A 27,726-nucleotide genomic window follows, 5' to 3' on the forward strand; every position below is an offset into this window, starting at 1 on the left:
GCTTGGAGTCTGACATGGCGCCAGCAACTCTAACCCTGTGGGTTCTGTCCTTTAGCCAGTTTGCAACCCATCTTGTGACATATGGGTTTACATTTAAGCTGGTAAGTTTCTCTATAATACCCGAGTGGGGTATTGTGTCGAAAGCTTTTGCAAGGTCAAGGTAGGCTGTATGGACTGCCTTTCCCTCATCAATGGCCTTGGTGACTGTTTCGAAGAAGTCGACCAAGTTCAAAAGGCATGATCTGCCCTTGACAAAGCCAAACTGGGTCGGGTCCAATGTCTTTGTTTATGAGTTCCATTATGATCCTCTCCATAGCTTTGCAGACCAGGCTTGTTAAGCTTATGGGGCGGTAATTACCAGGGTCCGTAGAGGCACCGCCTTTGTGGAGTGGGACCACAGTTGCCGTACGCCACTCCTTGGGCACGTATCCTGTGGTCAGGCTAAGATTAAAACAGTTCTGCTTTCTGAATACCATTTGGAATGAGAGGAAAGGGTGAAAAAGCATACAGGAATCCTGAAGGCCAATTGTAGACCAAAGCATCCCTGGGTGACATCCCCGGATGCAGAATTAGGGCAAAGTAGCTGCTGTAGTTAGTGTTCATGTACTTGGCGAATAGGTCACAGCAAGGCTGGCCCCATTTGCGAAAAATCTCTTCCGCAACTTCTGAATTCAGGGACTACTCGTGAGGCATCAGAATTGCTAGACTGAGTTTGTCTGCTATCACACTGATCTTCCCCGGGATGTGCATTGCTACCAGAAAGCATTGTGTCCATCGCCCATTTCCATACTCTTAAACCCTCTCGACAAAGTGGGTAAGATTTAGTTCCCCCTTGCTTGTTTATGTACCACACTACAGACATGTTGCAATTGTCCCAGTGGGAAGAGAACTGTGACGGTATAGCACCGCTCTCATCTCCAGAACATTTATGTGCAAGTGGTTCTCTTGATCCTGCCAAGCACCTTGGACCATCATTCCCAGACAATGCCCCCCCCCTCACCCTATCTGGGAGGTGGCCGTGGTCAAGACTGCATTTTCTTGAGGGGGAGCAAGTGGGCGACCTAGATGAAGTTGATCTGTATATGACCACCATGTTAGATCCTTCTTGCAGGAGTTTGATAAGTATATGGTGAGACAGGGGGAGATCCTGCATTGACCACTGGGCAAATAGTAGTCACTGAAGTATGCTCATGTGCAGACGGGCTAGGGGAACTAAGAGAATGGTGGAAGCCATAGTCCCTAGGACGTGAAGGACTATCCTGGCCTGTACTTTGTCTCTCTTCAGCAAGAATCTGACTTGGTTGTGTAATGATTCTATCCTTTCTGGTGTCAGTTTTGCTGTCATGGTGGATGAGTCTATTTCTGTGCCCAAGAATACAATGCACTGCGATGGAGATGAGGCTGATTTTTTTTAGGTTTATTGTAATGCCTAATCTGGCGCACAAGGATAGAGTCTCGTCCCTGGTTCTGATTAGTTGGTGCTTGGTGGTAGCAGTGAGGAGCCTGTCATCTAGGTACGGAAACACCTGGAATCCTTGACGTCTCAGGTGAGCCGTTACCACTGCCATGCATTTGAAGAATCTGGGGGCTGTAGTGAGGCCAAAGGGCAGTGTTCGACATTGAAAAAAACTGGCTCCCAGCCGAAAGCGTAGGTGTCTTCTGGAGCGCCTGTCCATTTTGATGTGGTAGTACGCGTCCTGAAGTTCTACTGAGCACATCCAATTGTCTTTCCCGATAAAGGGAAATATCAACTGCAAAGTGATCATACAGAACATGGATTTCTTTACAGACTTAATGCAAAGACTTAAGTTTACAGACTTAAGTTTGCTAAGATCTAGAATTGATCCCCAGTCCCCTGTCTTTTTTGGTACTAAAAAGAATTGTGATTAAGTTCCGGATCATATTTGCTCTATGGGGACTTCTTGGATGACTCTTTTTTGCAGCAATGAGATGACCTCTGATGTTGCACGGTCTAACTGAATGGGTGGCACATCTGGTAGAGACTGGTTTACCAGGGGATTGGAAACAAAGGGAATTAGGTAACCTCTGGATATTATGGTTTGTACCAAACGATCTTGGGAAATTTGTAGCCAGGCGGTTGGGTACAGTGAAAGATGACCCCCAACTGCATCCAGAGATGGACACAGTCAGGCAACCCCTCAGGGGCGATGGAAGGGATGATCAGAGAAAGTATCTCTATCTCCCTGATGTTGCGGACCTCCTCTGCTGTGAGAGTGGCGTCTTCCATTATATCCTCCCCCTCTGACTCTAGGGGAGGGTTGACCTTGCGCCTGAGGGAAACCTTTTTGGGATTTACGGAATCACATTTTCCCTCCTGTTTGACCCTTGGAATAGGGTCTAGAAGGAAGGGAGAAACGGACCCCAATAGCAGATAAGGTTTTCCCTTCCTGCTCGCACCTGGTCAAAGTCTCTTTTACCTGCGGTCCAAAAAGAGTTGAACCATCAAAGGGGGCATTGGTAAAGGAAGACTTAAAGGATTCCTGAATTTACATAAATGCATCCAGGAATGCCTCCCAAGAGAAATTCCTGCTGCGGCTGCACTGCTCACTCTGTCCGCTGCATAGGAAATCAGCCTCATGGAGACGTTAGCTATAGATGTAAGGGTGGAGAGCTGCGCAGATACCTTGTCCATGGATCCCGAAGCTACTGAACCCTGAAGGGTGTCTCCCAACTCCATCAGGAGATCCCTTTGAAGTCTAGTAAAATGGCACAGTTAATTCAGCGATCGTAAGGTAAATGCCGCTGAAGAGAAGGTATGCTTTCCATACCTATCCATTGTCCTGGACTCTTTATTAGGAGGATAGATATTAGAAAATGTCTCGGAAAACTCCTTTTTTGTGGCCGCTGCTACCACCATAGCATCCACAGGAACTCCCTTAGAAAGAAATTACTTATCTTCCGGAGCAGTCATAAATTTGTTTGGCCTCCTCGGGACAGGCTCCACTGTGTCTGGGGAGGTCCAGGCTTTCTGGGATATGACCCCCCCAAGAGTTGGTCATAAGGTGGTGTCACCCAGGAAGTGGAAGGTCGGGAACCAAAGGCCTGAAGGTACACTGATTCATCCTCAGTAGGGTTAGAGGACTTCCAGTCACCCCTCTGTCAAAGGATTAGACATCCTCAGAGGGGGATCTAAGGGACCCTTCTGACTCATCCAAATCAGTGTCTGATGTGACAGACTCGGGTGAGTCAATGTGCTTCCTCTTACAAAGTCTCTTCCGAGGGAGCTCTCCAGTGGGATAGACTGGGAAGGTCTCAGAAGAGGGGAACACCTTCAATGGGGGCTGCTTGAGTCTCTGGTTCCCTAAGCAGAGTGGGGAGGCGGGGGGAGAAGAGGTTGCTGCCGGCTGCTGGTGGGACATCGGGTCCAAAGGCAGGGCTTTGGCAAAGGACAAAGCTTTCTCTATTACATTGAAGGTCTTTCCACCCCACTCCGAAGACATCCTCTGCTCCAAGGAGATGGAAGGTTGGCTCCGAGCAGGAGGGACAGGTTCCAAAGCAGAGATGGGAACCAAGCTCAGTCGAACTGAAGCACCGAGAGGGAGGGTTGGTTCTCTCAGAGTCGACTTGAGATAGTCTGCTCCCAGATCCCTCAGCTCCAGACGGAGACACTGACGGTAGAGATATCGGTTCCGAGGAAGCAGGAAGAATTCTCAGAACTGAAGGATCCAGCACAAAAGAACAAAAAGTGTTTGGCTCTGAGAGCAAATCAGTCAGAGGAGGAGCAGTAGTCTGGAGATGGGACAACTCTGAAGCCTTTGGATCCGGAAGAGCTAACTTTTTAGCCAGAGCTGGGTCACAGAGCAACCTCTTCACCACCTGCTCGATATCCTCATTTAAAAGTGTCCTGGAGGAATGGGTGGAGACAGAAGAAGATCTCCTCCTTTCTAAAATAGGAGACCTCAACATTGGTGAAATAGGGTTGATAACTGGTGAGTGTCTCGATATCGAAGGTTGCCTCAGCACCGAGACAGAAGTGGAATCGGAGCCAGAACTTCTTGGCTCCATCGCTTTAGACTTTTTAGATGACTCCGACGCTGGAACCGAAGATTTTCTCTTCACAGTTTTGGGAGCTGTCTGACCAAGTTCCAGCTGTTCCTGGAAGGAACTAGTAATAAGACCCCTGTCTATCAATTTACGTTTTCTCTCATTAAGAACCCTAGTACTGAAGGCATGGCAAAAAGTACAGTGTTCTTGTAAATGAGCCTCTCCCAGACAGTACACACAGCTAGTGTGACTGTCAGTCAGTGACATTTTTTGTGATCACTTGTCACATTTCTTGAACACCGAAGGGTGGTGTTCCTTATGTTCTCTATCTTTCTCTTTGGACATGCTGAGAAGAAAACAAGGCTAACCACAATTACAATAATAACAACACTAACTATAACCAACAGCAAAGTTATGAAAAGAAGAACATTTTTTTTTAAAAAAGGAAAAAGGACTAGCACTCAGGGAGAAAAGGCCCTCTAATTTAAATGGGCAACTATGGCCCTCTAACTAAAATGGGCCATACAATCCTAAAACAGTGGAATAGGGTATCAAGCACTCAACAACAATCACACAGGTAACAGTTAACTATTAAGGTAGAAAAAGAAGAAATTAGATGAGAAATAAGATTTATCAACAAATCGTCTACTTTGCCAATGAGCCAGTGAGGAGACAACCTCGAAGCTTTAGCAGGAAACAAAATCTGGGGAATTGCCGTGAGGCACCATGGGATAGGGGTTAGCCTCAAGCCAGTAAAAGCTCTCGAGCTTTAGTATTGGTGAGTCGGAGCTGAGAATCGGCTCCGAACCCATCCAGCAAGAATTACGTCGAGACAGGACTACATAACATTGACTGTTCTGAGATGGGACACAGGATCTGAATTGCCTATTTACAGTAAGGCCTTAAGTTTAATTCTGTTGGCTGCCAAAAAAAAACTACTAGAAAATGGAAATCAAAGTATAAACCAACTTTATTTGAAGTACTGAATATTATAAAAGAGACGGAAGAGGGATCTTTAGAAAATGGAAGGATTAAATTACATAGAAATAAAGGAAACTGTGGGAGCAATACATGTAGAATAATGTTTAGGAGTAAAGAGGTTTAAGGAGAAGGAAAGAATTCAACAATTTATGTAATGTTTTACTGACAACAGTTACAAAAGATGTGAAATATAAATGTAAAGTTGTTAATATGGCTTGCTGACGGAAGAGGGATCTTTAGAAAATGGAAGGATTAAATTACATAGAAATAAAGGAAACTGTGGGAGCAATACATGTAGAATAATGTTTAGGAGTGAAGAGGTTTAAGGAGAAGGAAAGAATTCAACAATTTATGTAATGTTTTACTGACAACAGTTACAAAAGATGTGAAATATAAATGTAAAGTTGTTAATATGGCTTGCTTTCTTTTTTTGTTAATTTATGTTTGCTATGTCTTAAGTGATAATTTAATGGAGAGAGATGAATTTCAAAGCTACCAAATCAGCAGATCCAGACAGGGTTTTGGTAAGCTTCACAGTCGAAGTTCATGTCCAAAAAAGAAGGCTTTTTCATATATGGGCAGAGATAGACACTTTTTAAGGAAATGCTTAACCACCTGATGCTAGGCCATAGTCCACTCATCCATAATGACATGATAAACCGAAATGCCTAAGTTGAACACCTGCCACTCAAATCATACAGATAGATAAAAACGTTAAAAGCACATGATGGTGACCAAATGGGGAGAAATAGGATCCATCTTTGTCCAAATGGAGAACCTCTTCCACCTGTCCGAGTGCAACTGTCAGGAGAAAGGTTTCCTGATGATTTCATTCATCTGTTCAGCCAACAGAATTAAACTTAAGGCCTTACAAGATTGCCAAGTTTGCATCTGAGGCCTCTCATAGATCCCATCAGTGTGTTACCCTGAAGCAGCTCAACTGGCTTGAGCTGCCCCAACTACTGCTGCTTAATCAACTCTCAACAGCACACAAACTGTACTACTTGCCTGACAAAACCCCCATCACTACAGCATCTAATTCAGCCCTACACCACCACCAGAACCTTAAGATCTAGTAACCAAAACCTTATCAATGTCATCAAACAAAAATTATGCCGGTTAACTCTCTTTTTGCCTGCACTATAGCCAGAATTTGGAACCAACTCCCAAACCACATAACTTCTACAACCTCTGCCTTCCAATTTAAAAAAAACTCCTCAAAACCCACTATTCAAACAACTGGCTTTGCTCTTGTGTCTCCCCAGGTTAAACCACACCACTGCACTGTTGCATGAATTCTTCTGCTAAGGATCACCTATTTCTTTCTCTAGTTACCCAGGTATACCTGTTCTACCCCAAACATAAAGGCTCAGAAAGAGAAAACTTTTGTACTTTTTTTTCTCAAATATTGTACTACTTTTAATCTTACAATGTACTGCATATAATCCTTACTACAAGAAATGGTAAAACTCTGGACTATTACATGCTGAAATGTGGTCTTGTAATGTACTTGTATATATTCCTGTCAACAAGTTGTTAATATCTGCATATTGCATGCTGAAATGTATTCTTAGATGTAAGCTGAAATCCTCACTTATGTACTGTACTGTATTTGGAGCTTTTCTTTCCGGGCCTCCACTGAAAAGGGACCTGTGTCCAGTCGGACTTTCCTGGTTATCAAATGTAAAAATAAATAAAATAAATAAATTTAACACACTGGCTGGAAGAAGCAGGTCTTGAGGTGGAAGTCTGTTGTCTCTGGCTGGTACTTGAAGAGTTTGCTATGCTTCTAGATGTCAGTGCATGAAATTGCTTCTTTCTCTATCATCAGGCAGTCATAAGAGTATGTTTAGCCTTTCTTACATTTTTGAGATTAGGTGTGGAGTCAGCGGGAATAGTTGCATTGCATATATAAATCATGTAAGCCACCCATGTATAATTATTCTTCCATTGTTCACCTCCTGCTCTGCAAACAGCAGCAGCAGGGGACACTGCATTTCCCTGAGTGCCAGACTAGTTAGTCTCCAGTGAGTCTCAGATCCACAAGGTCTGAGCCAAACAAGCTGAAGAATTCTCACCTGTTGGAGTTGCTGAAGGAACATGCCAGCACATTCACTTTCTTTGGAATTTGAAGAGCTGAAAAATGCTGCCCTTGCCTGTGCCTCAGTGTCAAATGTAGTTCACCTCTGCATAAGGAGTGCAAGCATGTGCTCTTATCTATCTAAAAAATGGCTAATAACTTAATTAGGAACAGCATCAGGATCAGCTTCCCCTTTAAACTTGACAAGTCGGAAGACTTCACATAGCTCAGCTGGTTGATCTGAACCCTCCATTACTTGGAGGACCCGTTCCTCGAACTTTGGAGCAACAAGATAAGTTTACTACCTTCCCTTCATTGGGAACCTCTAGAGGTTCAGCTGCAAGAAGAAAGACCCATCTTCAAGTTGGTGGGGATTATCCATGATTCCAGGGACCAGTAAGAGGGATCTGGCACCAGCAAAATATCCTTCAATGTGTGTTGACTCTGCAGCCACTGATATTTCAGTGGACTGCTGTATGGACATTTTTCAAGTATGGTAAAGATACCTTAAAGATTTGAACAGTCAAACTCTAACATATACAGGAGGGTCTGAACATGGACATCTGCTTCATCCTAATTCAAATTTACAAAGCAGGAAAATATATCTGTGGAGCTTCTCTCACAGAGCCTTCACTCAACCCAGATAGACATTCTGTTAAAACATAAAATAAATGAAAAATTTCCTAACAAGAAGTACCAGCACTAGAAAGTGTCTAGATGTACACTGATGAAGGCTTTCTTCTGATAGGATATATTATGCTTACTTGGGCAGAATTAAATTGTTACATGGTTAACCGCAATATCTTTTACATTCTGGAAATTCATTTTGGTAATAAGGAACAGCTATTTTTATTTTTAAGTCAGGTTCATAGGTTGGTACAAGGCTATCGGACCTAGGGCCTATACAAGCCTAGCCATAATAATTCCCTGACTATTTCTTCCCACAATATTTACTTCCCTGGATCTCTGTCTAGCAGGGCAACTGACATGATCCCCGGGGTGAAATTCCTATCTCCCATCCAATCGTCAGGGTTCCTTTTGAAGAGGGCCAAAGAGGAGTTCTGCTTGACATGTACGGGCAGTCTATTCCAGAGTCTGGGAAGTCTCTGGGTCAGGAATCTATCCCTCCAGCATGTGTTGTTCATTGTGATGACAAGGTTTAGATCGCTGGAGCATATGCCTCTGAGGGATTGGGATTTCTTTAAGTGTAGCATGTTCAACAGCTCTGGGTTTGACATGCCCTTGTATGTTAAGCAGAGATCGTCTCTGAGTAGACGATATGCGACAGAGTATAGTTGTAGTTTTATTATATGGTCAGCACAGCACATCTGCTTTAGGCCTGTGATTCTTTTTGTGAGGTATTTCTGTGGCCTTTTCAGTTGTTGCAGATGTCTTGACAGGTACTTAACAAATGGGGCATTGTATTCTATAATGGGTCTAATGAGAGATGAGTACAGTGGGACAATAACCTCCTTTTTTTCTGGATGAAAAGGCCTTAGTGATGAGGTGTGCCGCATAGAAGGATTTCCTGACTGTTGTGGCGATGTGGTTATCGAAGGTGAGACCACTGTCCACCTGTGTCCCTAAGTCTCTTATCACACTTTCGGTGTTTAGTGTACTGCCACCTATGTGGTAATTCATGGGTACATGTTTTTTCCAAAGGGGGATAACTATACATTTCTTGGCATTGAGCTTGAGCCCATGGCTCTGGCACCAACCAAGTATCTGTTTCTGTAAGGCCCTTTTGTAGAATATCCACATCATTTGGGGATTCAATAGTGGCTCCCAGTTTGCAGTCATCTGCGAACTTTGTTAGCCAGAGTCCCTTAGTACTGGCCTGTACTTCAGAGAAGTAGATGCCAAACAAGAGTGGTCCCAGGACTGAACCCTGAGGTACTCCACTTGTCACCTGTCTGGAGCTGAATTTGGAGTCGGCTACTTTTACAGTGTGGGTTCTGTCAGTAAGCCAGTTGGCAACCCATCATGTGACATAGGGATTAATGTCCAGCTTAGTAAGTTTATCTATGATTCCAGAGTGAGAGATGGTGTCGAAGACCTAGGCGAGGTCCAGATAGGCTGTGTGGACCACCTTACTCTCGTCCACGGCTCTGGAGACTGATTCAAATAAGTCAATCAGGTTCAGGAGACAAGATCGCCCTTTCACAAACCCAAACTGGGTGGGGTCCAGTGTTTGAAATTTGCCAATGTCTTTGTTTATAAATTCCATGATAATACGTTCCATGGCCTTTCAGATCAGGCTCGTCAGACTGATGGGGCAGTAGTTCCCAGGATCCAAGCTGGATCCCCTCTTGTGGAGTGGGATAACTGTAGCTGTGTGCCACTCAGTGGGCACGAAGCCTGAGGTGAGGCTATGATTAAACATAACACTTAGGTGAGGTGCCAGTTCATTTTGCAGTTCATGTAGTACACAGCCCGGGATGTCATCTGGTCCCACGGATGCTGTATTCTTAGCTTTGGAGAGTGCGTTTTTTACCTGTATGGCCATTATTACCGGAATTTGGCAATCTTTCGGTACTGAGATGCACTCTCTAGGGGGTGAGGGGGAGTGAAGTTGTCATTAAGTTGATCTGCCAGGATATTGGCAATATCCTGCCATTCTGTTGTAGCTTAGAGCAGATCTGAGCATTGCCATTTAGATTCTTGAAATAGCTATAGAATGCCTCGTGGCTGTCTTTGGAATCTTTGGCAATTTTATTTCCGTAACTAGCTTTGGAGGATTTTATGAGGGATCTCAGCTTCTTAATGAGACTGGTAAGGGAGTTTTTTTGCATCCTTGGATTTTCCTCTTTTCTGCAACAGTTTCTTCCTTTTGTTGTAAAGTTTGTTTATGGCAGGGGACCAACAGATTGGCTGTCTTTTTTTGGAGGAGCGTGTCTTGGTTCTATTTGGGATGGCATGATTCATGCATGAGTGGATGTGCTCATACAGTGCCTTCGTGTACGATTCAGCAGTCGAACTTTCAGTTCCCATATGCATGGGTGTCATGAAGTTTGTCACTTCTGACTTGAGTAGCATGAAGTTGGCTTTGGAGAAGTTTTTTACGGAGGTTTCCTTAATGAGGGGTGGGGGAGGGATGCGAATGTCAAGGGTGATTAGCTTATGGTCAGACCTGACCAATGAGGGGGTGACCATAGGTGTGGCGCTTCGATTTCCCATGTTGGCAATGACCAGGCCTAGGATATTGGAGCACCTGGTGGGACTATGGATTAGTTGATCCAGGGCATTGGAATTTATGAATTCCAAGAACTGTAGGGCAAAGGTGTTGGTACACGAGTAGTTTTCCCAGTTTATGGCAGGGTAGTTGAAATCACCCAGTATTAGGGTGTTTGGTTGTATCTTAATATTTTCCAGTATGTTTAGAAAGGTGTAGTCAGAATCTTGGGGCATGGTGGGGGATTTGTAGCAAGCTAGAATTTGGATTGCAGTCTTACCTAGTGTTAGTTGCACCTGGAGAATTTCAGACGCACTGTGTTGGGCAACCAGCCTGGTGGTGTGAATATCCTTGGTGAATATGGACACTCCTCCACCTTTAGTGTTTTGGTCCTGGTTTGGTGGCCGAAAAATGTGGTAAGAGTTGTAGCCTGGTATTGCAGGGTTTTCTCTCTGGAGCCTTGAACCAGGTCTCAGTTACTGTACAGATATCGATGTTCTCCATTTTTAGGAGTGCCTCGAGAGTGCATTTTGAGGTTTAGACTTCTAGCATTGAGTAGCATTACCTTCAGATTTTGCATGCTTGTACCCGTTACGGTGGTGGTTTTGTCCTTTGAACTTTGCCTAAAAGAGGCACTATAGGGGTGGCAAGAGCCTTAGCCAGTAACCTGAATCCCAGGGATGACAAGTGCAGACCATCTCTGTCAAAGCATCGTGGTCTGTCGATCATGTCGTCCCAGGCAGACAGATACTGGATCCCCTTTGAATTACACCAGAAGCTTAGCCAATGGCAGAATGGCAGATTGGTGATTTGTTCTGGATTTAAGGCGTAAATTTAAGTCTCACGACTCAGAGTCAACCACACATGGTGACAGTTGCTGTGCTATGCCAGTAATTTTTTTTTTTTGCTGCTGTTTTGTTTTTCACGTCATCCGACACGGACTGCTCTTTTCCTCTTTGTTCATAGCTTTTTTCCAGACAGAGATCTATTTTGCTAATACATAAATTGGTTTAGTTTTAATAATTGCTTTGAAACCTTATTTTTAACTTCACAAAATCCATTTATGAAAATTTCTGAGAGGCTGCTTTGTTATATTCACTGACAATCCTGTACTTGTTTCTCCAGGTTTCTGGAATGCATCTGTGGTTAGAGTCATAATGTGCATTCTTTTTTTTTTATTTAGTTTTAAAACTATAATTAAATAAATCAATTATAAAACAAAAAATAACTATTTACATACATCTACAACTGATCGATACATCAAAGTTATACATCAATTAATATTTTTCAAGTAGTATCACTAACTAAACTAGATGCCCATACTTAAAGAATCCAATTTACTCTCTTCATTCCCAATTTTTTCATTTTTTTTTCATTGTGAGTAAACTGTATACCTGTTTTACCTAATGCTGTACATTGGACCCCTACCCCCCATTTCATCACCATCATCATCCCTTTCAGATTTGATTTATAACCTTCTGTTGGTGTTTTCTGCATGAGCCATGATTCCATAGCTCTAAAGTGCCTTCAAACTGGGTAATCCTAATCCACCTTCTTCTATGGACAGTACCAACTTATCCCGATTACCTCTTCCCCTACCAAACAAATTTCTGCAACTCTCTATTAATTATGGTCTGCAACTTCTCCTATGGTTGATTAAATACTCCTGACATATATATATATAAAACTAAAGGGACTAAAACATTCTCTCTGTATTTTACTATCCACAAAGATAATAAACAGCTTCCAGTATCTTTTGTATAATCTTTTGTTTAGTTTCTTTCCACATATCCTTAGTCACCATAATAGAATACTTTTTATTTCATACACGTACATAATTCATCTTAAATCCCCATGAATATGAATATTGCTAAACTAAATGTGTGTGTTGGTACGTTACCTTATGAGTCATCTTGTGATTTGGGTTTCTTAGGAATATGAACACAGTCATTCTTGGAAGTGGGTCAGAAAGACTGGTAGTCATTGAAACCCAGCACTGAGGGGCTGCTGTCACTACACTGCAGCCAGATTTCATTAATAAGCATATATCAATGTTTTCAGGGGCAGGAAGGCTTTTAAGGCGTGCAACTTCTTATTTAGATTATATAGTCTTGATTTTGTGTGATTACCATAGCAGTTCTTGGAGAATATCCTTGTCTTAAAACGGTGCTATAGGAGTGGAGATAGTTTTGGTCACCACATGAAAGATGAAAGGAAAAGAGCAAGCCATCCCAGGTAAAGTACGTAGGGCTCTCAATCATCTCATCACATGCTTATAATTACAACCCTTTAGAAATACACCAATAGTTAAGCTAATAGATAAAGAAAATTAGGTTTTGTTTGCATCGAGGCATGATTTTTGGTAATGGTAAAATGCTGCTCAAGACTCCGTTTCACACCAATCACAGATGCACATCCTGATAGCTCCAATTATGTCATTCTTCATATGATCCAAGGAGGGGTGGTTTCAAATCATTCACTCCCACCTAGAAAATGCCCAGGTCATGACGGCTGTAGTGACATAGCAAAAGCTGGCACTCAAAAGACAGGTGATGATCACCCTTCCATTGCAGTCTGGTAAGTGGTGCATCTGTGTGCATCAATATGGAGTCACCTATAACTAGGAAATTATATGTACTGGCTTGACCATTCTGCCTTTAGGATGACGGCAAGCTAGCTGAGTGACCCCTTATTTTTTTCTCTAATGTTTATTATTGATGTAGGTGCTGTTTTCTTTTAAGTGTGTCACTGAGTATACTGTTTACTCAACCTGCACCTTGAAAGCCTCTGAAATTTCATTAGGAATTTCCTGAGCATCTCCCAACATAAGATAGCTTATTTGCTGATTTAGGACAAGGTGGGCATGTTTGTATGAGATGGGTGTCAGTACTCACAACATGGCCAGTAGCAGGCCTCCAAAGTTAGTAAATGCTTGCACCACTTGCATATAGATTCAGCTAGTGGTCGAAGTAACTGTCAGTAAGCATTAGGCCATTGTTACACTGGCTCTGAGTGCCTAGTGCTAGCAGGCTGGAGACTGATCTCATGGTTCCTGGATCTGGTGTGTGAGAATACACTTCTTCTTTCAGCTTTTCCCGATTAGGGGTCGCCACAGTGGATCACCTGTCCGCTCATGATTGGCAGTGGAGTTTTACAGTGTCGAGTTGCCAGCCCGGCGCCCAACCTTCCACAGAAGGCACACACATGCACGCACTCACGCCTAGGGCCAGTTTAGAGTGTCCAATCCACCTACAGCATGTCTTTGGGATGTGGGAGAAAACCAGAGCACCCGGAGGAAACCCACGTGACCACAGGGAGGACATGCAGACTCTGCACAGAAGGCACCCCAGCCGAGAATCGAACCGGAGAACCTCCTGCTGTGAGGCGGCAATGCTAACCCCTGCACCACCATGGCCGCCCTGTATGTGAGAATACACTGATGAAGTTAATATAAAAAAAGGGCTTTTATGTTTATTAGAAGAAGAGATAATATTGGCTAGGTACAGTGCAAGCTGTTAAAATAGAGATATACCTACACTAGAAGGATTTCACAGATTGCAATAATAAGTCAGTAAGGTGGCATAGTTTATACAGGGAGTAAGTACACAACTGTTGAGAGTAACTTAGCAGGCCAACTCAGTTAACCCAGCTAGAGAATTACAATCTGAAATCTGTCTCATCTGCCACAACAAGAGAGTTACAATACAGTGAGCAGTAATAGGAGTTTGCAAATAGTTACAAAGAGAGCAACAACTAGCACAATACAGTACAAAGTTTAGCACTGTTTCCACTACAGCAGAGGGTTATTATCACAGTGAATCAGTAATAGCAGATGACAAATACAGTTTCAGTAAGAGCAGTAACACAACTGAGGAATACAATCTGATGGTTTTACAATCTGGCTTGGTTTCAAGAACAGTAAAGAATTATAATTACAGTGTAATCAGTAGCAGTAACTGATAAATACAGTTACACTGAAAACAGCAGCAGCAACTGGTGAATACTGTGAGAAGAACTTAATATGGCTCGGATGCCACAACAGCAGAGAATTACAACTATAGTAAATCAGTAGCACAGAGTGACAAGTGCATACGCAGTGAAAGCAGCAGAATGGCAAGCTATTACAATGAAGGCAGTAGTAACAATTACTTTTATAAAAGTGTAAAAGCAGTGTTAACAGTAGCTGTCCTACAGAAACACCAAAAGTCTACACAAAATCTGCTGAACTACTGTGCACAAGCTGTCTGCATCTGTACACTACACTGACTAGGTTTTGCACATGGTGACACCACCTCTTATGTTTTTTTTTTTTTTTTTTTTTTACAAAAAACAGATGGTGCAAATACTTGGATACATCAAAAATACATGATGCTCTGCAGCAACTTCTGCAAACATACAAACATACCAGGTTTAACAAATACATTAGAACACAAAGACCAATTAAAAAAAAAACAAAAAAAAAACAGGCTGCTTAAGTAGCCAACAGCAAATTTTGCCAGTACGGTATCAGTAGCACTCTTCCCCCACTAGAACATTACTTGATAAACCACTACTAAATGTAAAAATTCACCACGTCACAAAAAATAATACTGTAGTTTAAAATTAGGTGTGTGTGTGTTGGATATATAGCTATCTATATCTGTCTATATACAGATATACATAGCTATCTATATCTAATTTGATAAGTAAAAAAGTTATTTTTATCATGCTAAGAAATCAAGTCATATGCTTAAAAAACACACAAAGAAGAAGAGTGACTAGAGAGACTAGATTATATTTTTGCTCATTTTGCTCACAGCCTATAAAATGATACTAACACATGTATGCAATAATTGTATCCATAAAAACAAAGCAAAATATGTATAGTTACTTCTGAATATACAAGAACTCAGCAGGCTGCATCTGAGATTTGTTCATTCGACAGTCGTTACAAAATGATCACCCAAGATTCAAATGGTACATACCTTGTTTACGGACATCTTCTACAGCAGCAATCAGCTCTTCTTTAAGGTCATGGCTCTCTTTGGCAATCTGTTCTCCTTTCTCCAGGAAGTTTTGAGTTGCTTGTTCTACTGATGCTGCTAGCACATGTGCCTTCTTAGACCGACCCTTCTTTTTGCTGGATGGACCCTTGTTGCTTGTATTCACTAAGGTAGTCACCTTCAAAACAAAACAGTCCATCTTTCACTATCCCTGGGCCAAAAGCAAGGCATGATCATTACTCTTAAAACTTTACATTTAGAACACTGTCCATTTTAACACAGCTGAATTCTGACAAAGTATCTGCAACATGAAAGTTACTGAAGCTTTATTTCAAGGCAACTCTCAATAACTATTCATGAACAGGAAACTACAAAATAAGTTCTGCATATAACACATCCTGTCTAGCACCCCAAAAGTGCTTTATTTTCTTTCATATTTTATTTAACCTTAACCCAGCAACGGATATTTTAAAGGTAATATGTGTACAAGTATGTCAATTTGTACACCCTTAATTGCATGGCTATTAGAACTACAACTACAGACAGAATAATATCTGTAGCCACTTTCCACATTCATAACTTCATTGAAGCAGAATATAAAGCTTATGATTAATTATGTATAATATGTACTACAGCCAAATAATGCAGTCAGGTTTCAACAGCTAAGGTATCCCATATTTAAATACCGCCATGTTCAAGGGTATCAAAAATCCTTAACCGTCTATTACTTGAATTATCATTTCAGAAGACAGGTTTAAGAAATGCTGATTTGTAGAGGCATTGCATATTATAGGTATACAAAAAGGTCAATTAAATATCAAAGCATGTGTGCTATACATAGCAACAACATCAAAGTAAATGTCATAGCAGTGGATAGCATAATATGCACAGAAGAATGCTGGCAGGTTAATTGAGCAAAGCATGGAAAAGATGTACTGCAAGAACAGATTAACAACATTTCAGGAACTGACAGAAGGTAGCTGTGAAGAGAGGCATCAGGAACAGATAAAGTACAAAGGAAGAAAGCATGAAGATAAAATTGGTACATGTGAATGCATGTCTGTATGTGGATGATGGTACAGTAAACTCTCAGTTAACTGGCACCCATGGGGATAAGTAGATGCTGGATAACTGTAGTTTCCGGTTGCTTGAGAGTTGCTATTAAAAATAGGCCTGGCTAATACTGTACCCTATACTATTTGTTTGGTTTGACTTGTTCTCAGGTTGGGGAAAGAGGGAATTAATTCTATCTCCCTTTTTAAAGCTCTAAAACTCTAAAAACGTAAGGTATGTTTCTGCAATGGAAAACAAAGTGCAACACATGAAAACCGTACTGTATTTCTTCAATTTTTTTTTTTTTTTTTTTTTTTTTTTTGCCGGTTGCTTGAGTTCCGGTTAACTTAGAGTTTACTGTAATGGGCTGGGTGAAATAAGAGAGCTGGAACAGCAGATGATTGTCTGAAAAGGTTGCTATAAACAAATTATAGTGCTCTGCCTGTCCATCTGTCTGTCTTGATCTTTCTACATATTTTCAAGATCAAAATCTAGAAGCTGCAGTTGCCAAAAGTCATGGCAAGTAGTGCACCAATTAAAGTGGCATTTGGAGACTCCCAAAGAGATGCTATAGATGAACTGACAATCCTCTATATTGCCCACAGAAGTGTGTGCTTTGTGTGTGTTTGTGCCTGTGTATTCTACCAGACTGGCATCCTGTACAAATCTAGATACCTGCCTCGCACCCAACTAAATATCAGAAGAGGTTCCAGTTAGTCTAAAATGGGTATTGGAAATATAAATGAACATTAAAAATATCATGTTGTGGCAAAACTTCCAAAGTAACATCGCGAAGGAGACCCTTGCAATCCTCATGTGTTACTATCATTTCTAGATCTGTCACTCCTCTGGGAAAAGGACAACTTCTGAAGATGTAGCACCAGTGGCATTTCCAGTGAGCAAAATTCAGTGAATCCTACCCCTTTAAGACTTCAACATAGACATACATTTGTAACTAAGTGTGTGTGTGTGTATTTATACCTCATTCTTGTCCAATCTCTCTATTTACTGGATTTTAAAAATCACAATAGTCTAGTTCACTTATAACACTGAAATGATAGTATTTCTGACATGAAAGGTAAATTTCAAAGTCTGTATTATGGAGCTACTGAGGCAGAGGATAGAAATGTACCAGTAGAGGATTGGCAGACAGCCTACACATCAGAAAATGTTGTTAGTTTCATGGTCGTACTTGAAATATTTGAAATGAATTACTGCATGTGAAAGATCTTGTACTTGTTTTAGAGGAATACAAGTTACAGTTTCCGCAACAAAGATCAAACTGTTAAGGCTCACAGCTCCTAATGTTATTGGATTGCTTACAGCTGATACAGTTAGGCTCTAACAAAACTACTAGACCAACTCGTGCCTGTCCAAACAATAATGCAATGCTGGTTCACTAGGAACAAGGAAAGAAGGAAGCAAGAATTTTATTTGGATGGTGTTGGTATGAAGTGGCAACGTGTTGTTATGCTTGTGAAGATGTGAGGTAGGGGTACAGTTCCTTGGGTAGAAGATGGAAAGTGTGTGTGTGTGGGGGGGGGGGGGGATACAGCTAAATGCTTGTGCTGCATGACAGTCATAGCTTTTTCTTTGTTTTCTTGAGGACTGAGGTATTTCCACATAATGTTTCACGGAGATGCAGTGGTTAGCACTTTGTGGTTTCTCTATTCCTACCTTGGCGTCTAATGACTAAATAACAAGAACTATGATTATTGGAAGATAATGGAGATGGGGGGTTGTCTTCCAAAGCATACATTCAGTGGGTGCTGTTTTAACATCATATGGAAATATATGCTTTGCAGTTATTTTATGAGGTGATGTGCTATATACCAATAGAAAAATGTTCTATCAGTCATTAAAATGACTTAAAAACAGACTAGTCCTGCAGAATAAAGAATATTCTACTGACAGTCTTATAAAGCGTACACATACAGTGATTTTGGGTTTCTGCTGAAAAAGTATAGCAAATTAAGCCTTTCATGCCCAGAAGACAGGACAGAATGTCCACTGGGAGGTACCCCCTGAGCAGATCCACAACACACTGGACAGGTTGTATGTCACAACTTGCCTGGAAATATCTAGTCATTCAGCAGGAAAAGCTGCAGTTATGGAAGACTTGTCTGCCCTGCTTAGCTTTGCTATCCCAATGACTCTTACCAGGATGCATGGTTGAGCAAATGGATAAAGGGATGGACGGAGACAGGACAATACATTATTGTTAGCTTAAGGGCAACTAGTTTCTTCTGGCATACAGGCTACAACTGGTTCCATTGATGCTCAAAGGTGCTTTACAAATGGGTGCGCTATAAATTTTGGTGCAGATAAAGGCGAAGAGACTAAGCATTAGAAAAATAACAGCAAGAGTTTTACATCAGCAGACTGGGCTTTTCATATTTTACCGAGTTATCAGAAAATATCTGCTAAACCCAGTGGCGGCTGGTGACTTCAAATCAAAGGGGGGCTGCAGGAGACAGCTGAATGGGTGGGGTCAATGGGAATGGGTGTGGCCAACTAGAAAGGGGAGGAGCTATGCTCAAAACCACAAAAACTAACTTAATTAAATACTCTGCCCTGGGTGCCAAACCATAATTATGGGAGTCTAATCAAGACAAAATGAAGTGTAGAAGAAAAAACATATTTCAATCCATTGGCTGCATGGCAGCTTACTTAATATTTAGATGGAAACAAAAAGGTTGTGAGGCATGAAAAAATAAATGACTTTTTAAATACATTACTGGAATGCTAGTCAAAATCAAGTACAAGAAAAACAAGCAGCACTCAACTCAAGCCACTTCTCCTTGCAGTGCAGTTCTAATTGTAATTTATATTCAGCTTTATAAAATGTACCAAGTAACATGCTAAAAGTAGCAATCTCTGTGATACCCACACTTGTAAAAATGTTTCTTATCCAAAAAAGACCTGCTGCCTGACAACTATCTACTTGTTTCATGGGGAAAACATGATCAAAGTAAAAAATGAAAAGCAAACAGGAAACAAGCTCAACATACATTGCTTAAAGGATTACTGCACAGGATATGGACCACACATGATAGATTGGCATTCTGTTTATTTGCAGGTAAAGCCTGTAATGAGCTCTTAAAATAATGTAATCTAGTCCTTTATTACAAATACTGTCATATGCATTTCAATACCCAAGGCTTATATGTTATCTAGTTATGTACGTATTCTCTGCATGGCAACAACAGAAAGGCTTTCAATTCTTTAACAGTATGCTTATTAAAACTTACTTGCATCTTACAATCTCAGACAAGCTTACCAGATGGTCATTAAACCACTGCTACTTAAACACACAGCAACAGGCACTTTCTGAATAATAATAAGCATAAATCAACAGTATAAAAATATGACAGAAACCAGAACATTTTGCAAAATCAAGGACAGATGAAATGCCATTGTAGTACTTGTGTCTACCTTGGATGGGGGGATAGTCTGCACATTTACACTGCATAACTGCTCCTTGCCTTGTTTGGACACATCCAGAGTCACTACATGGGGGAGTGGGGTGCAACAAGTATGTCACAATTTGAAATGTCTCTGGCTGACTGCGATGGCCCTGACACATTTGTCATACCTCTCAAACTCAGAGCAAGAAATCTGGACAAAGCCATACATAGAAGTGGGACAAAGGCCCAAAAATAAGGACAATTTTTAAATATTGCTCTTATAAACTTAGAAAGATAATAGAATAATAGGTCTTGCATTAGTATGAATTTTCTGAAGGGTATGAAATCTGAAACTGAAATGTCTGTCATTATTTTCTAACTTCAGTCTTTAATGATTTGCCACTAATTTGCCAAAAAAAACCCACAGTTTTATGAAAAATGGACCAAAAATGTGATACAAAATATAAAATAGTCACATAATACTGCTGGGAACCTGTCAAAGAAGGGACACTTTAGTATTAGTACTGCTAACTTGAGCAGCTGACAAAATAAAAGAATCTACATGCATTTCTGAAATAAAAGTAATCTAATAACTGATTATTACAGTTATTTATTAATTGTAAACCCTCCATGTTTTCTTCCAAAATTGCCATTTTGCGGAGGGATTATTAGGGGAAGAGCAACATTTTGAGCTAAAATAGGAGATAGTTGAGAGGTTTGGATATTCCTAATTCTATAAAGCAATTTATTTGCATGTACCTCACAACCTGTTAATGCAGGAAATCTGGACAAGGCCAAATATATGGGGGGGGGGGGGGGGGACATATAAACAGTACTAAAAATTGCTATTGTATAAACTGAGACAGTTGATGGAATAACAGGTATTGCTTTAGCATGCATTTTTCTGAAGGTTATGAAGTCTGAAACTCGGTGTCTGTCATTATTTAGTGACTTAATTCCTAAATGATTTAACAGAAAACTACAAATTTTATGAGGAACAAACCAAAAATAAGAAGCAAAAATCTATTCATTCTGCAAAAATCTGGACAGTTGAGAGGTATAGTTCAGCCGGGGCTGTCTTTGAGTTTGCTGCCCTTCCCCCCTCACAAAATCATGGTCGAATGGAGCCCCCCCCCCCACAACCATTTCAATGAACCATTACTTGGCTATTTCACCCTACTTACCATAAACACTAATGTGCATACTGCTTTAGTTCTGCGATGATTTGAACTTCATTTGAAAGTTTTATTTTGCATTTTACAGCGCAAACACTAATAGATATCATATATGCTAAACAAAGCAATGCAGTCTCACAATGAGAACAGACTTAGCATTAAAACTTCTCTGCCCTTGAAAACTCACAATCACTGAAACAGCACTGAAACCCACATTCAAAGAAAATACATTTTGCCAGTGGCAGATTAACTTTGGGTTTGGGCTGTTTTCAAATCACAGGCCCCCTGCACACGAAACATACACATGCTCTTTCATACACTTTCCCGATTGTATTAAATTATATTCCTTGTACAATACAGTACAGTTTTAGAGGGTGTTTTAAATTTGTTTTGAAAATTTTCCAGTAAACAATGAAACAAAATGCATGCACCAGTAATGACAAAACTGCCCAATTCAGAACATTTCCATCATAAAAGTCTACTCAAACTTCTACAGTCCACCAGTATCAGTACATATGCACAATCTCTGAAGAAGTAAAAGTCATCTAAATAATTCCACATTAAAGAGATCTGTAACTAATGAAGAGGTTGCTGCTAGCAAACAACTTTGTATTTCATTGTTTCATCTACAAATAAAGTGCCTGTTACCCTTGAGGAATAAATTGCCTATCTTACACTAAAAAAAAAATAAGTCAGCAATATTGCAATAGGGAATGAATGGCAAACTGATAACAGGTTCATAGTTACTAGGTATCTTCGTCAAAAAGGAGTGCAGCGTCCACCCCTTTTGCAACACAGTACAGTATCAGCAATGCATCTATCTACTGTGGGAGTAGAACCCAGAGCCTTCTACATCAAAAGCAAGTATACTACCTGTTGTGCTATTAACAACACAAGCAGATTCAGCATAAGCAGCACTAAACTTTTGCTCCCCTGCAGCTCTCAGCTCCTTTTAAAACTTACTCACTCAGCTGCATCTCTGAACTTTGCAGCACAAACAAATCTGGAAAAAGTCAAAGTTTACTGTGAGGGGGGACAAAAGCCCAAAAACCAGGGACACATTTTAAATATTGATTGTATAATGTTGGAAAGTTGCTAGAATAAAATGCTGTGTTACCACCACACATTTCACTGCCAAGCCTTAAACCCAGGACCCTGTGAAAAACAGTCAGAGCAACATACCACTATGCCAGATCAGCTGTTTTGTGAAAGAGGAAGACGGAAACTTAAATGGCTACCATTTAGTGAATTAGATTTTCACCATTGCACAGCTGTCAACCTCTTAGCACAAAACATCTGAACAAAGTCAATAATGGGTAACTACAGCCCCCAAACATATTCAGTGAATTCAGTTCTTACCATAGCTCTCAACCTTAGCACAAAACCTGAATGAAGCCAATAATGGGGGAATACAGTCCCAAAAATACAGACAAATTTCAAATATCCATATTATACACTTAGAAAATTGCTAGAATAAAAGCTTTTGTGTTACCATGCACTTTTTGAAGAATATGAAATCTGATATTCAGATGCGTGTCATTTTTAACATTTGTTAACCAGGAAAGTCTGACTTGGAACAAAAGCAAATTTTTAGCAGAGGCCCAGGGAGAAACACCCCAGACAGACACATGTCTTTGTAATATGGGAGGACACTAGAGGAAACAAAAACAGTGAGGGCATACAGACTCCACACAGAAGGTAAGGCACCCCAGCCAAGAATCAAACCAGAGAACATGCATCTGTCAGGCAACAATGTTACCACTGCACTACTGGCTTTGCAAGGACACAAAAATACAGAAATCACAGATTTTATGAGGAACAGAATAATTATGAGGGAAAAATCTGCAACATTTTTACATATGGTGGTGGGCAGGGAATTCAGGCTCTTGCCACCTGGGCCCAAGGTACAGGGTTTAAGCCTTATTCTCTACCGACCACCATGTGGCACCTGGGGCATTTTACACACACACACACACACACACACACACACACACACACACCTCCATAATGGTGCCGATCCACACACACGCACACCTCCATAATGGTGCCGATCCACACACACACCTCCATAATGGTGGCGATCAGCCAATCCACACACACACCTCCATAATGGTGGCGATCAGCCAATCCAAACACACACCTCCGTAATGGTGGCGATCAGCCAATTCACACACACACCTCTGTAATGGTGGAGATTAGCCGATCCACACACATACTACCTGTCCTCCATAATAGTGGCAATCAGCCAATCCACTCTGCAGCCCAGCTAAATCCTCCGGTCTGTAACAGCCCGCTAGACTGCTGGAGCATCTTGAAGTCTTCTACTGGCTGATCCACTCTGCAGCTCAGCTACTAAATCCTGAAGTCTTCTACCGGCCAATCCACTCTGCAGCTCAGCTACTAAATCCTCCAGCCTGTCTGTAACGGCCTGTGCATGGGTCTCCTGCAAGACGGCTGTAGCATCCTGTCCCGCAAGATGTGAGGAGGCTGGAGCCTCCTGCCTGCAGGTGATGCAGTTCGGTGACCTTCCGGTCCGTGCGGTTGTCACCGCACAGACCTCTGGGCTGGAAGGGCGGAGTTTCCTGCCTTCCCTATCCGGACTGCCTAAGACAGCAGTCTGGAGCTCAGAAATGAGCATGCATGGAGTTCTGGTCTGCCTAACACAGCAGTCAGAAACCATGCACGTATGCGCAGAGTCCGTGAAATTGTTTTATTTTTTAATTTCAATTTTATTTTTTTTAATTTCTTTTATTCATTTTACAGGTGGGAGGGCTGCAGTCCTATAGCACGAGCCGCCCCTGGCTAAACCTTCTGGACATACAGTCATGATTTAGGAATGACTTGGGGGCAATGCCTGGTCCAGTAATGTGTTCAGAGTCGAACAGTAATCAAATGGAGCCTGTGAGAATGAAACACAGGACTGCTGCAAGATCTAATTGTAGCAGCACATAGTCTTAAACCTCTGTGCTCAACTGTCAGATGACATATGTAATGAAATTCATAATGTTAAACACTACAGACAGGCAATTCAACCCTGTTTATAAAGGTTTACCCAATTAAGTGTTTACCGTCTTCCTGCACCATTACGGATTACAACACAAACTGAACAACTTATAAATTATATATATATATATATATATATATATATATATATATATATATTATATTATATTATATATATATATATATATATTTTTATACATACATTTTTCATATTTATTTGCACATATTTCCATCTTTTCATACATACAATTTTATATATGTACAGAATATTTTAGTAATAACAATACAATAATATTTATAATTAATATCTACTGCTGCTTTATGGTTTGCAATGATATGTATTTATGTAGTCTCTTGGTGTTACGTATCGTTTTATCTATAGTGTTTTGAACTTGCATTATAGTTTACTACAGTTTATTAAATGTAATGTCTCAAGCAGTGTTGCATAGACTTTCAATTGAAGCTAGCCTTTTAATTTTGTTAGCAATTAATTGTATAATTAAAGAAATTGTTTAATTTTCAACCAATGGGTTACAAACACTGTGATATATAATGTATGGATTGTCAAGGGTAACTGGATTCTGAAGAAGTCTCCGTTAAGGAAATGAAAGCGCTTAATCAGTTACCTTCGCCTTTATGTATTTAACGTTTTTATTTTACAATAAATATATTTAAAATATCCATTTGACATCGTTCATTTTGGATTATAACAGCAGTTTGGTTTGTGGGTAAAGGGACAGCCTTTATTGTGCCGGAGCAGCGTTGTGATTAGCTGTGTTTTGTTGTTGTTGCAACTTTCGGGTTGTGTGGTTATTAGTTGCACATTTATTTATTAGCAAACTAAAATCTTCTACTTAATCTATAATACTGCTTAATAAAACATCATGCTCCTAATTTACCAAAGACCTATCAATAAGTGAAATGCCAAACCTCTAAACTCTGAATAAGTGTCCGTATACATTTGCAGAATGGGACACCATCCATGACCGTTTCAATGCCTTACACCATACTTTCTGCCAGAAGAGGCTTCAGCTCAACCATAACTGAAAATGAAAAAATCATAGAGTGAATGAATGAATGAATGAATGAATGAATGAATGAATAAATGCTTCTGAAGCATTAGATGATATTTCTCAGTTCATTCCAAAAGGAACAAACCATGAACATTTCTAAGTTCTACTGTACAAGCTCTTATGTCCTTCTCCCCTATACCTCAGGACTAGCTTAACATTGTTTAAAAAAAGTGAAGCTATTCAAGCTAAACAGAAGGAACACTGAGACATGAACTGAGTCTTGTGTGACAGCTGCCACCATCAAATCTGACCTTCAGCATCCTAAAAGAAAATGTTCCTCCTAACTCCCCTCTATTAAAATGTAAGTTATACTACCAATCAAGCAAGGAAAATATTAGATGGCACTCTGGGCAATCTAAGACAATCAACTTTTACTGAAACACAACTAACACACCGAAAAAACAGAACAAGGGGAGATTAAAGATGGTCTGATGAATATTAGCACCTTTACCATTTTTTGCATTCATTAACCAACATTTCCAAAAAATATGTAATATACCTCGGTATGCTGAGGATTACATATTTTATACACTCCAAGGGTGACCCTCTAGGCTGAACTAGATACTTTTAGAGAAGCTCACAGAAGTCTAGGACTCTCACTTTACTTCAAGGTGGGCAGGGCTATCAATCAGCCTGCTTAAATCCTGTTGACAGAATTCCTAAATTTTCTGTGGAATCGAAACACTTGCGTCAGTCAAGGAATTTCCCTTCTTTACCAGTTACTTCTCACAACACTGATTAAAGCATGGAATATACCACAGGATTCTTTGCATTAGTGTCACTTTTATGAAATATTTAGAACAACCTTAACTGACTGAGTTCTAGGAAAGGAAACACCGATATGGTACTTGACAGTTTTTACCAATACCCTTCTTTATGAACATGAAACAATAGTGTCTTATCCGCAGTTAGGAGGCCTGGAGTTGTAACAACAGCAATGACTCACTATGGTAAATGTTTCACATCAAGTGGTAAGATATCAACACTCACCTTTAGTATTCTCAAAGAGGTCACATCATCAACACACAGGCAACAATTCTTAGAATCCAGTTCTGCTGGACTAGGCACTGTTTGCCTATGCCTGACAACTCCCAAAACATGTTCTATATTGCCAGCTCAGTCATGTTCTGAGCCCCAAGAGTTAAAAGAAATTCTGCAAAGATGATACCTCAGGGAATGAACCACATCCTTTATCATACAGCAGTTTCATCTACATGTTGTTAGGACTTCATCAAAATCACTTCTTAGAAAAGTTAAGTTTTTGACCAGTCAGACTGCATGAGAAATTCTGTACAACACCAACATTTGTTTACAGAAGGACCTTAAATTTGAAGAAAATTAATTGAATGAAGGTCATTTTGACAACAAAACACCAGGTAAAGGCCACTTGAGTAAATGTAGAAGATATAAGCAATGTCATTACTTTTTGATAGCCCAACTTCAAATGTAACAGGTTATTCGACAATTGAAGTTATATGTAGATTTAATCATGTTAACAGGTTGTTATATTGCTTTATGCTAGTTATGTGATGCATTTTATATTGGAAACATAGGAGATTTCACCAAAAGATATATGAGCATGTGTACAGCATACAAAACTGCAATAATGAAAATGCAATATACCAACATTCTACTGTTTATATGGATTAAAAAATCTTATTCTTTATTTTGGCAAAAAAGTATCCCTTCTTAAAGAGGGTTAGATTGGGAGAACTGACATGGGCATAAAGAGTTATTACAGCAAGTAAAGTTGAATGTTTGGGTCCCCCCAGGTTTCCAAATTTAAATGAACACATTTTAATCATTAACATTTTAAAGCTTAGAGCAGCAAGATTACAAGTTAGGAATTTTATACATTATGTTTTATTGCTTTTACTAATGATATTAAATTTTATTACATAGTTTCATTAACAGAGACAATTTAAATGTATATTTAGTGGATTAATGTCATTCTGAATCAGTCCTAACAACTTCTAGATGGACAATAAAAGTGTAGAGTTCATTTCCCGAGGTGTCATTCATTAGCTTTAGTTTAGTTTACATGCAAAAGTCCACCTATTTTGGTGTTGTTTGTGTTATAAATTCTTCAAAGACAAAATGAAGGCAGGCTTCAACAAATCAGATAAAATGGACCAAGATGAAGGATACCAAATGATTTTAGTAGTTTAGTGACTTCTGTAGAGAGATGGCTTGCTGTGTAGGAAAACGTTTTGCCTTTGATTCTTAAAAAAAAAAAAAAAAAACAGGAAGGATAGGGATAACAGGTAACTCTTTCACAAGGAAAAATATGTAGTTTTAGTGAATGGTTGGATCTCTGTGCTGTAAACTGGATGACTCAGTGAACCGTAGTTGAGACTACTCTCAGGCTGACAGCAATAATGACTTACTTCCTTTCACTATCTGAAGTCTTCATAATGTTACAACACTATTATATCCTGGAATAGTGGCACTGCAGTATTTGTAATGTCTTCATCATAATGCTGGGGCACACTTTTTAAATGTATTTTTTGATGGCCAGGTTAGTATTAAAAGGTATAGTCTATTTTCTGGAGAGACCGAAGATGGTATTCATATTTACTCTTACTATTCATGCAAGTGCCACAGTTTTTTTTTATATACCCATATATACTACCATGACTGCAAGTACATTTATGAGCAACACTGACGAAGATGATGGTTTACAGCAGAGAAAGATGCACACAACTGCTTTGCTGTCAATATGAGATCTGAATATAACAATATATACTACTGAACATAGCTAAATCAATCTGAATCCATTCACAACTTTATTAACT

The 27,726-nt window shown here is 40.2% G+C and overlaps 1 protein-coding gene across 1 annotated transcript in view; it reads right to left on the minus strand.

The window, feature by feature from the left end:
* The window catches only part of LOC122794730 (catenin alpha-2-like), a 2,759,516-nt gene that overhangs the window by 1,314,836 nt on the left and 1,416,954 nt on the right, over nt 1-27,726 (minus strand). Inside the window, exon 3 of the mRNA XM_044063375.1 lies at nt 15,203-15,398. Within this exon, the coding sequence (XP_043919310.1) occupies nt 15,203-15,398 (196 nt within the window). The remainder of the gene's footprint in view (nt 1-15,202; nt 15,399-27,726) is intronic.

Source organism: Protopterus annectens, chromosome 2.part1 (genome assembly GCF_019279795.1).
Source record: "Protopterus annectens isolate FY-2018-M chromosome 2.part1, PAN1.0, whole genome shotgun sequence".
Classification (NCBI taxonomy): Eukaryota; Metazoa; Chordata; order Ceratodontiformes; family Protopteridae; genus Protopterus; species Protopterus annectens.